Source organism: Octopus sinensis, linkage group LG1 (assembly GCF_006345805.1).
Source record: "Octopus sinensis linkage group LG1, ASM634580v1, whole genome shotgun sequence".
NCBI classification, from domain to species: Eukaryota; Metazoa; Mollusca; class Cephalopoda; order Octopoda; family Octopodidae; genus Octopus; species Octopus sinensis.
This window is the reverse complement of record NC_042997.1, coordinates 120,040,656-120,053,281: the sequence shown is the minus strand read 5'-3', so window position 1 is coordinate 120,053,281 and position 12,626 is coordinate 120,040,656. Positions and strand designations below refer to the sequence as shown.

The following is a 12,626-nucleotide window of genomic DNA, read 5'->3' as shown; positions in this document are numbered from 1 at the left end:
TTTGAGGATTTTTTTCCATGCAGGGTTTCTGTTAACTTGCAAAACTAAAATAGAATTTTCTAGCTGTATATTACTGCATATATTTCCCGATTTCGCCATAGCTGATGAAGTGATTTAGCATTTGTAGTCTCTCTCAGTAGTTGCTATGTCGCACTGAAACAATTTTCTTTGTGTAGCTTTGCTAATGGCTTCGGGTTCTGTCATTCATTTTACACTGCGTGTGACCATTGTTAAGAGAAAGAGTCTATACGGCTGAGCAGAAATATCTTCCAGAGGACATTCGTGTTTTCATGCTCTCTCGTTCAAAAATTTCTAAGGCTCCATCCTGCCATCCGTCTGTATTTTGTTTCCAACTTAGTAATATGCACCTGGAGCGATGTATCACTATTTATGTAAATGCAGAGCTTGAGGAATCATGGGTTAATTCATCCGCCCGAATTTCATTCAGGTTCTTTGCTGGTGAGGTAAGGCTTGGAAGTTTGCAGCATTAAACTGCACGTTATTGTTCTCATCCCACCTGTATATTGCATCCAACTCCTGTTGCTGTTTCGTAATAATCCTTGGGTTTTGTATCCTCAGAGAGATTTTTGTACCGTCTACATATCAGTCAAGGGTGACTATCTGACCAGTTAATGGCATATATGATAGGCTACTATAATTAGGAGTTGTCACAAGACAGTGCTCAGTGAGACCCTACATATTATGTGCCTTTCAATGTAGGCAGCCCTGTTGGCTATTATTGCCTGATTTTTACCTTCTAGGAAGACTTGTAATCACTCCCCAATTTTCCGACTATGTCGAGATTACGCTGCTTGTGACATAACATACCATGGTCAACTTAACCACAGGTTTATGCAAAATACAAACATATTACGCCAGCATTTTAGTTGCTGAGCAGCTGCTTTAACATCAAACATTAGTGCTGTAAGACCTGTGTCAGGTAGCTTCTACCAGTTTGAAATCCTTGGTGGGTGTCGGAAAAAGTCATTCTCTGCAAGGAATGCAATTAGTTTCCATCGGACTCTTCGTTTCATGATTCCGCTTATGTGTGAGATCAGAAAGATTGGCCTATAATTTTTGGGTCTGCTTTCTCCTTTATGAATAGGTGCATATTACTCCCTCCTTCAATTTACCTGCGAGCTTACTACATGCAAGTAATCTCTGAAGATGTTGGCGTGATTTTGGAAAGGCTCGTTTGCAAGATTAATATTCTAAACTTTTTAATCCAATGTCGGATCTATATTTAATCAAATAACACAAGATAGAAGTAATGATATGACATTGTTTACAAATGTCAATAAAACCTTTAGATATCACGAGTAACAGAGTTTTAGATCTCTCTCTCTGCTCCTCGTTTTCTTGATACACACGTTAATAATGTAACTAGAAATTAGGTACATGTCTGTATGTATATATACATACACACATACTCACACATACACACACAAGCACACACACAAGAACACACACATATACAGATATTCCATGTAAATGTATAAAATTGTGATGGTGTACTTGCCAGGCGAGTGTTTGAACTGAGATAGTATACTGAGAGTATAAGGATTGCATCATGGAAGGCATATGAGAGTCATTCAGAAAGACAAAATATACTGTTAATATGTTAACAAATCCTTCGTCACTCGAAACTATGACCTGGTCACTGGCATTAAATTATTGTAATGTTGTACTGAAGAGGACATATGTTTAAGTGAAGTTAAACAGTCTAACATGGGTAACATATGCCTTCTACGCTACAACCATTATCTACAACACAGTAGCTATTTGAAATCCTTTCTTACATTTGCGTTTCCAATTGCACTCCTTCCGAAATTCAGTCATGAACACTTCTTTCGCGAGCCATGATCTTTCATCATTTTTGAAGAAGGCGGCGAGCTAGCAGAAACGTTAGCACGCGGGGCGAAATGCGTAGCCGTATTTCGTCTGATGCTACGTTCTTAGTTCAAATTCCACCGAGGTCGACTTTGCCTTCCATCTTTTCGGGGTCGATTAAATAAGTATCAGTTACACACTGGGGTCGATATAATCGACTTAATCCGTTTGACTGTCCTTGTTTGTCCTCTCTGTGTTTATCCCCTTGTGGGTAGTAAAAAAATAGGTATCTCGTCTGTCTTTACGCTTTGAGTTCAAATTCCGCCGAGGTTGACTTTGCCTTTCATTTTTTGGGGTCAATAAATTAAGTACTAGTTGCTTACAGAGGTCGATCTAATCGACTGGCCCCCTTCCCCAGAATGTTGGGCCTTGTGCCTAGAAAAGAAATAGTATTTTCTGGAGAGTTACTATTATTATTTTATCCTAATGCAATCATTTTCATCGATTCATTCCCAGTTCTGCCGTGTTTATTATATTTTCCATTGCGAAAACTCTAAATTTTTCTCTGCATGGGACACTTACAACCATGGAAAAGCTAATTTGTGCACTACCATGTTATGTTTACAAGTTAATGCTTCACAAAAGGAAATAAAGTTTTGAAAAATCATTTACCTTTGATTGTTTGGCAAACATTTAAGTACAAAGAATACGAAGTTATATTATATGGCCGTTTCATTTATTTCTGTAGACTATTGACGTCCTTTCCTTCCATTAATATTTTGACATATTTTGTACTTTTAACCTTGAGAACGTTGCAATATATGAAAATTTGCATTAAAAAATAATTGACGAAACAGAAATTTCGCAAAATACGTGATAAAAAAATTCTGTACCAAAGCAATCTTAAGATGAATAGTATGAATAACAGATAAAGAAAACAAAATTCTCCCATCAATCAATTTGAAGTAGAGTTTTTAATTTTCTTGTGGGCAGTTTCTATGGCAATATTGATTTAGTGATTTGGTCCTCAGAATATGTCAATTGTAGCCAACGGCTGCTTATTTAGCGTCATCTGTTCAGTACAATATATCGACGCAGCACTAGGAATTTTGACAGTGTACTTCTATAGATATACACGAACTAAACAAGCAACCAAATGTCTTGTTTACATGCATTTATTAAATTGTTACGATTGCTAATCAGTGAGACAATGATACGTAATAAACAAAAATAAGACGAGCAATGCGCCAAACGTATGAGTGAGAGGAAGGGAGAAATAACGAGGGAGAGAATATATAAACGTACGTATTGATTATGGAATAGTGTGACAGCAGTTATCGATTCACTCAAACAGAATACACCAGGTAACTATCAGGTCGTGTGAATTATGAGGTGGTAAGATGGGGTATGATAGAGAAGAGTGCTAAATGAAGGCACAGAAATGAGTAGTACGTTTAAAATAATGTAATAACGGAAAGGAGGATGACAATAAATGGTAGTGCGTGTAGGACATCATATTTGTTGATAGACGGGATTCTCGCGAATAGTGAACTTATTTAATCACCACTGAGCTTTATCGTCTCTTCAGATCTACCTTCACTACTTCGCCCCTTCTCTTTCTGGGCCTTGACCTTTCAGAAGTTTCAGTCACTTTAAGCGACCAACAATGTTTGATGCGGCTGTCCTTATCTATATCACATGGCCAAAATAACGCAGTCTTCTCATGCACACTGCATCTAATTCCTGTTATGCCCAAGTTTCCTTCCAATATCTTAGCATTTTATCGTACACATACACTGATATTGCACACCCAGCGGATGTTACTCGCACAATACCTCTTTAGACTCCTCGTGTGCTTTACATGGGCAGCTCACATCTCACGACATTTTAGCATTGTTCTTTCTACACAAAGAATATTATAGAATCTGCCTTGTTTTATATAGACTTTTTTGCTGAGCTCTGTTCATTGATTGTGATATTATTTAGAATTTATTAATGGAAGCAGAATATTGTAATCATGTGTGTCAATTAAGGAGCAAAACATCCAATTGATACGGATTCAGAAAAGAATGCGGCAGCCTGGGCAAGTGTTTACCATCGTCCAGTAAGCTATTGGACTTCATTACAAAATTTCTCCTTCCATCGTAATTTATAATTTTTTCGTACTGCTCTGTACTTGATAGCATATATATACTGATTCTTTAATTAAAATCATTAGTATATCTATGCCTAAGCAAAAATTAACGTTTGCGTTCTTGTGTGTGTGTATATGTGTGTGTGTGTAATTTTTTGGACTAATGGGTATATGTCATTTAGTGCGCTGATGCATTGCGGAATGCACTTGTACGGTTTGGGCTAACTGATGTCGTCCTCAGCTGGGGTATATTTCCGTTGGATCTACTTCGGAAATTCCGCAGTGTCGCACACAATACAAAATCCATCTATCTTTTACCTCACCGCTTAGTTTATGTATGTGTGTGTTGTGTGTTTGTGTGCGTATGTGTGGGTGCGTGTGAGTATGTGTCTGTGTGTCTCTGTCTATGTTTTTCCTCTCCACCGTTCAGCAACCGGTGTTCTGCTTACATCCTCCTAACATAACGATTCGTTAAAAGAGGAAGGTAGAATAAGTCCCAGGATTTAAAATATAATAATTCCTGGGAGAATCCTTTCGGCTAGCATTCTTCGAGGCAGTGCTCCAGTATGGCAGCAGTTGAATGAGTGAAGCAAGTAAAGGATAAAAGAGATATATAGCTTACCCTCAATATACGAGTTTATATCTAATATGATTGCTCTTAAAAAATGAACGTAGATACACCTAAGTTTTCTCTTTGCGTGCACACACTTATTATCTTCCAAATTACTAATATACTTGCTTACATGTGCAAAACTACATTTGTGAGTGGGTAGGGGTATATTTATGTGTGTGTATTTGTCTGTTTGTTTGTGTATATTTATGTGTTTGTGTCTTGTTGCCACTTAAGAGCAAACTTTCGATGTTCTTTTATCTGAAGTTTACGGCAGGAATATGAATTTTTCAGTAAACTTTTTATGTAATCATTCAGGTGTATATTGTTAGTTGAGATTCGTATAAGCATTTTGCCTTCTCTCATATATCTCTATATATCTGAAATATATATCTTAAATATTTTTGAATATTATTTATGGACTTACAAACATTTTCACATCGAATTTTATAGTTTAAAAGCAGTTTCAGCTTTGATATTGATATTCGAATAATTCTAAAATTAGTCTTTGCTATTTAAGAAATTAGTCTTTGCTATTTAGAGACAAAATCATATTTCAAGGGCCCGTTGCGTTTGCAATGGTAGCATTTTTAGAGCGATATATAGAAACGAATATAAAATTAATTTATTCTTGAACAGAACACTATGTTAGATATCTCACTCTCCTGTTTCTATGAGGAAGCGTATTAAAAGCAGCGTAACGGCTAGTTGCATATTCGCAAATGATCATTATAGTTTGAAAAACGTTGGAATTGCACATCGAAAAAGTGCATGGAATTAGAAACGATATTGCTCATTGTGTCTGCTTTTGTAGTTTCTCTCAATTCACATCGTAATGTCTGTCAAACGAGGAATCGTTGCTCAAATGAATCCTGAGATCACGCACCGTGTGGTATAATTCTGGGATTGCCGCTCATTTTGGTCCAAAATGTTGTTGTTGCGACTTCTGAACGCCAATTTGCAGGCAGCGGAGAGCTTGGAAGTTGCCTGCATTAATTTGAATGTTGTGTCCCGCAGCCGATTTATATATGCCATCGAGGAGAAGATTAGCATCAGAAGGTACCTTGACTGATTGTATTACTTTTGTGTGGTCGGCATAACGAGCAAGTGAAACTGTTGAAATAAAACACGTGGCGATTATCTGTTCATATCTCCCTAGGCTTGCAGAAATTGATGACTGGGCGAAAAACTTACTTTGAAAACTTAAGAGAATGAATTTTTTCTTTCAATGCATCATATATACATGGACAGGGGGTGACATCTTGGAAGTGCAAACTTTCTTATGCTTTTTTGCAAATAATCGTTTGAAAGTCTCAAATTCGATACAATAGATCAACTGGATATGGTGTTACAACAAACTCTAAATAATAACCTAAACCCACGTGAAAGTTTTATGAACAAAACATAGAACTGAATCGAGTAAAGAGAATCCCTCATTCTTGTCCTATTATTTCTTTCTATTAATGCCCCTACAAATAAGTATTTGTACACATCTACAAAACATTAATTAGTTATATCGAAGAATTCAAGTATCAAGGTTTTACAGAAAAATTAAAACAAAGTTTAATTTCGTTGGAATGTTATAAGCGTTAAATTCAATATAAATAAACATTCTGTATTCACACCTCTATGACTAACATCACGTATTTTGCTATATCTCACATAGTGTTTAATACACAAATATCTGTTTTATTTTCAATACACACATACGCACATCCATATATCTGTGCATGTGTGTGTGTCTGCACGCGAGTCCACACGCTTCCTAATATATCTACAGTGATCTTTCGTCTGGTGAATTTATCTTTTTGAGACCTGAAAAATCTGCGTCATTATAAAAATGACCTTTGTATACGTGGATTCATGACTCCATGCATTCATTCATTCTCATCCCAAAAATTAATGTCTTGTTGATAACTGATTCCCATTCATTTTATTTTTACGCACCTCTCTACATAACTGCCCTTTTCCCCCACTCTGTAATACTCTCTTCCTTTCTCTATATTTTCCTCTCTGTACTGTATTCATTTATGTATTTATTCGTCCGATTACATTGTGTAATATCCACATCCATTCCATGTATAATTTATATTTTTTTGTCATAATGTATACACCATATACATTATACTTTTTACTTATAAAATTACTCGCTTTTTCTTTCTTTGTACCAATCCCTTTCTTTTCGTTTTACTCCACTTGCTTTCTGTATTTCTGGCTCGCTCTTACCCTCTCTTTTTTGCATTCGTCACTTCGAATTATTTTCTCTCTATTCCCACAACGCCATATTTAAGTATAATGTCCTTCGCTAACCGCCCATCTTTGAACACAGTTATCTGTACCTTAATACTATAAGGTTTGTCCTTAATGATCTATGGTTTTTGTGCACTTGGAATCTCAATTCAAGGGTTCCAAATAACCACAATTGTGTTACTCGTGGCGAAACTATTACAGAAACCCGTATTTATCCATATTTTACACACGCAGGCAAAAAATACACACACATACAATGCACACGCACACACACATACACATATAAATATATATATACATACATACATATGTGTGTGTGTGTGTGTCAGAGAGAGAGAGAGAGAGAGAGAGAGAGAGAGAGAGAGAGCTATCGAAGTGTGAGGTTCCTACTAGGCTGTAAAAATGTATTTATTTTAATTGAATATTTTATATATTTATATACTCTGTGTAACACACACAAAAACATATACACATATGTATGTGTTTGTATGTTTGTTTGTGCGTATGTATATGTATATATGTACACTCGTAATTTGATTCTTTTGATTTCACTAATTATCTCTTTTTATATTCTTCTTTCAGAGCTACCTGGCGGTTGAAGCGAATCGTTCAAGCAGGCTGCAGATGTCGTGATCAACGACCAGGCAGCTAGTTCTGCAATCATTCCAGTTCCAAACAAGAAGAATTCTCCTTCTCCTGTCGTTCCCTCACATGACGATGGCCATCGACGAGCGGAGAGAGGTGTAAGACATGTAAAACGCAGCCGGCATAAGAGATCGCCGGCCCCAATGTTCCCGCGCCTACCCAAAGTTTTCCGCATATTCTACATGGGTCTCGCATTCTTGTCGCTCTGTTCGTTTTTCATTCTTCGTGAACTAGCTTCTAGAAAAAAACAAGATATGAAACTAATACAGCTGTCATCGTCACCGGCGCGGGATCGGCAGGAGGTTCAAGGGGAAAAAAGGAAGAACATTAACATTGATCACAACAACATCAATAAAATTATTAACAGTAAAAATAAAAATTCATTTCTAAATGGTTTATTGCTAAGAGGTAATAATGATTTACAGTCAAAAGATGAAATTGTAAAATTTCAAAATTCACTTTGGAACAACTCTTCATTATTGGTGCCGCCAGAAATAGGACTGCCTTATAACGCCAGTCAAATCATTAATCCTTCTTTGTTGTGTGCCTCTGATAATTTTGTGATTGTTTATATTCACACAGCACCAAATAACTTTAAGCGACGAATGGCAATACGACAAACATGGGGTGACAAAAAACTGTTGGGCAATTTAAAAATCAGGTTAGTATTTGTGATGGGTGTCGTCGACAGCCCTCGTGTTATGGATATGGTCAAATTAGAATCTGACCGTTACAATGACATAATGCAGAGTGTTTTCCGCGACTCGTATCGGAACTTAAACTTTAAAGCAATGGCTGCGTTGCGCTGGATCGCAACATACTGCCACAATACTACATATATACTGAAAACAGACGATGATATATTAGTCAACATTTTTCTGCTGGCAAAACAGTTGACCGATCTTCATCAGCACAATTTTGGTCAGGAAGATTTTATAATGTGTAATGTATGGACAGGAATGAGAGTGATCAGAGACAGACGGAGTAAGTGGTTTGTTTCACGTAAAGAATTTCCAAAGGACACGTATCCATCGTATTGTTCGGGATCTGCTTATGTTATGAGCCCAGACATGGCCGTCCGATTATTCAAAAAATCATTAACAATTCCGTTTTTTTGGATCGATGATGTTTATGTAACTGGTGTGCTTGTAAAAGCATTAGGTATTAAACATGTCCGTTTTAATTCGGCCTATGTACTTGACTCTGGAAAGGTATTGGATCGGTTTTTCAAGGACACAACACGAACGCTTGTTTTTTACCACGTACATGGATATAAAACGATGTATACTTTGTGGCAGAGATTAAAAGAACGCATGAATGCATTTTCCACGGAACAAACAACTTTTTCAATTAACAGAACTCCTGGACATCGTTGATAGATTTTATTTTATATATGCTGCGTCAGAAACAATTATTTATTCAAATTATTTATAGTAAAATAATCATAAGGTTGGAAGAGGGTGAATGAGATAATTAAAATGATGAAACTAATGATGAGGAGAAATTTCAAGAGGAGGCAACGTGATTGATTACGATAATAAATAGAAATTATACAATTAAAACGGCTTAGTTAATTATAATATACGAAAAATACATGCTTTTTCCTTCGATGTAAGAACTAGAAGGCAATTTATATAATTTTGTAAAGTTCATTGCTAATCCTGCTGTTCGATTCATTTACGTTCTTATTTTATTATCATTTTATATTAATTAATTTCTTTCTCTTTTTTGTTTTGCCTTTCAATTATGTTTTGTTCTTTACATCAATGGTGTTTTATGAAAACACAGGATTTACTTGTTGAAAATGTATCCCCTCACCAATTTAACTTGATCTCTCAAATAGAGTGTCTGACATAATTGAAGTAATAATGTTAGACATATATCTATAATTACTTGCAAAGATAATGAAAAAAAAAAAATGATTGTTTAGGATACTCAAGGAAATACATGTTATTTTTTTAAGAAACCAATAAATAAAACTAACAAAATTTATATACTTCACTTTTATTTTCTAATGAGATGTTAATCCTATTAATGATAAATTTACTCTTTATGAAAATATTTCCATTACAACAGAATCGATCTTCAAATATGATATTCTCCAATACTTTATCATGTATGTCCTTCAATTGGGAACTTTACGATCACTATAAGCTTTCTAACATTCAACTAAAGGTTTTTGAAAAAATTCTGCTTTTCATAAGTGATTACTAGCGGGCCAATCTTGCCATGAAAAATATTAACAGGTTAAGGTCTCAGAATTTTCATTGGCGTGATATTCTCAGTCATGGGTTAAATTCCCCGACGATTTAGTAACTTGCAATGGGCTTAATATTTTGTATATCTCTAATGCTAAATATATTACATTTATCCATACGAAAGTGTACAAGATACGTATTTTTTTCTCTTTTTAATTAGATACTGGACATTGCTAAACTTATTCCCTTTTCCAGTCGCTATTCACAAGTTCAGTTTTATGCAAATATGTTGGAAATTACAGCTAGAGATTCACATATATTACTTAAAAGAATATAGTTTTCAGCTTTAGTCAACAATAATAGTTTCTAAATTATGAATCTGTCGACACAACCGCCGATTCACAAAGCCTTTATTGATCCTCCAACTGCAAACATTAAAATAGCATTGTAAGCCAGCACTTTAATGCTATGAGATCAAAAGATGGATTACACTGTGTGTGCATTCGTAAAAATGAATTTATTACCAGTTATAACATATTTTAAGTATTAAAAATGATTTATAGCATTCAAAAAATCATTACATATCCAATTAAGTATGACATATGAACGTTACAAAATGCTAATATCAACGATTGCAATAAATCACAAGAAACAATTAAATTTGAAGTATAATCGAGATGTATAATATTGACGACAAAAAGCAGTTTTCAAAGACTTTAGCTTAGTTTTCAAAAAGAGTCACGTGTTTATCAATTGTAGTCGAGGAAGGTCGTAATACATTGATGCTAAAAACTAAACTATGAATTCTTTGATTTTTATGAATGCCAGCATTCCAAAACATTTAAAATTTAGTCTTGTGATTCTAGATTAATCAAACTTTGAATCACCTAAAATAATTTCAATATCATAAAATTTACAGATTTCTAATATTATTTATGTAAGCTGATATGTGAATGATTATAATTTGCAGTTACAACTTAACAAAAATGATAATAACTCTTCAGGATCTCCAGCATATATTATACTATGCCAAGGAATATAATAAGACACGGATCACATTACAATAGATGTAGATAAGTGAGTTAAATAAACACAGAAAGAAACAAATGAAATTATTTTCAGTAAAAAAAAAACTTGTATTCTCAAGTACATGGAAGGATTGATGACTGTTAACAATAACATATGAAATGATATTCCTTCAAACCTTCTCTTTTAGTCTTTTGCTGTTGCTTTATTTGGTAATTCTATAGTCAAAACACAAATGAAGTGCACATCTGAGAATATACACTGTTTACATTTGAAATGAAAGCGCATCCGCACATCATCTCTGACATAATTACGTTAGGTCAATACCGATTTATTTCCATCAGGCAGTGTATTCAACCTTCCATTCTAAGAATATTAGGAAAACCAATATTCTCAATATTTGATATACGGCACCAAGTTCCTTGACATCAAACAGGTTTGTCTATTTAATGTAGTCTTATAGGCTTATTTTCAATTTAGAGCATATTTCCACTTGCAGAGGTAACTAAAATTGTCTAAATATCTGCTCTTAGTGGTTTGTAGGTATAACACATCACTAGATATATGCTCAATATATTGAGCAAGAATGCAGTAAAACTATAATATTTTTGCATATAGCGGAGGAAGTAACAGAAATTACTTTTTTCAAAAGTGCAGGTAACAAGGCAGAAATTATTTGCAGAAATGTTAACCATATTAGGGAAGAATTTTCTTTTATTCAGACCAATATGAATTATCGGCAATTAGTGGTATTGATTCTTCACTTCTAATTGATGAACGCAATTTTAGAATTTTTAGGAATGGAAGGGCTTTCAGGTATTCGACAGATTAGGGATGGTAATGATTTCAAGGACTTCTTTGCTTTCAGAAACAAACCCTGTGTCGATTATGAAAAATAGATGTGACTTACTTTAAAGGGAACATTTTATCTGGAGGAAAGAAGGAATATTTGCAGGGGGGAAATATACTTAATTTTATAGTTACTCAATAATGACTGAGGCTTAGAATATAATCAAATACATTCATAGATTATCAAATTTTAAAGAAATGTGACACCGGCAGCGAAGTTGCTAATGAGATTCTGTAAATACCACAATCTACAGCTTCAAGTAAATAGAAATACAGGAATTTACAGAATAGTTTTAATAAATATCAAAGTTTACACCAAATGGAGAATTGTAAAATAAGTCTGTATACGCCCAACCCATCTGCTATCCACGAACGGGTTGCCTAAATACCCACTGAATTTAGTTGTGTCTGACAGTTGAATAAACCAATTTATACATTGTACACATTCCTAGCGACTGGTATGAAAATATGATTTGCTAGTAAGGACACTATTTCGTTTTGCTTCTTCAATACACTACAAATTATGACACAGTTTTACATGTAAACACTTAGTTGGTAGCGTGATATACTCACTATTAAGTTTATGTCAAGATTTTCAATAGAATTTAGAGCCAACACGACACGTTAAAATGTTTCGTATACGAATATCTCTATTGAAACAATGTGGTCCAACATGGAAACAACGGTGATGGGTGTTTATGTATATTTCATGACATATAGCTCTATATGTTCATTGATATTAGATGGGCTGGCTGTGGTGTTGTTGAAAGTGCAATAACTCTTGAAATATGTATGTACACACATTACTTATTTTCCGTTCTTCGATTACATTCGTTATATAGGCGAATTCATGTACGAAACATTGTAACGTGCAGAACTGACTCTAAATTTTATAGATAATCTATAAAGATAAACTGGAAATTGAGAATATCGCACTGCTTACAAAAAAGTAACTATTTCCTACTAAACTTATAATACATTTGGTATATTGGCTTTAGAAAAAATATTATGTCCTTGCTACACACATACACATATACACAGGGAAATAAACACACACACACATATGTCTCTGTGTGCGCGCGCC

General features: G+C 34.6%; 1 protein-coding gene across 4 annotated transcripts in view; it reads left to right on the top strand.

Annotated features, from left to right (window-relative positions):
• Positions 1-9,461, top strand: part of LOC115218477 (beta-1,3-galactosyltransferase 5) — a 272,442-nt gene extending 262,981 nt beyond the window's left edge. For all 4 annotated transcript variants that reach the window (XM_036504321.1, XM_036504322.1, XM_036504323.1 and 1 more), the window contains one exon: positions 7,407-9,461. In XM_036504321.1, the coding sequence (XP_036360214.1) occupies positions 7,613-8,845 (1,233 nt within the window). In that variant the 5' untranslated portion in view covers positions 7,407-7,612 and the 3' untranslated portion in view covers positions 8,846-9,461. The remainder of the gene's footprint in view (positions 1-7,406) is intronic.
• Positions 9,462-12,626: the final 3,165 nt, after the last annotated feature.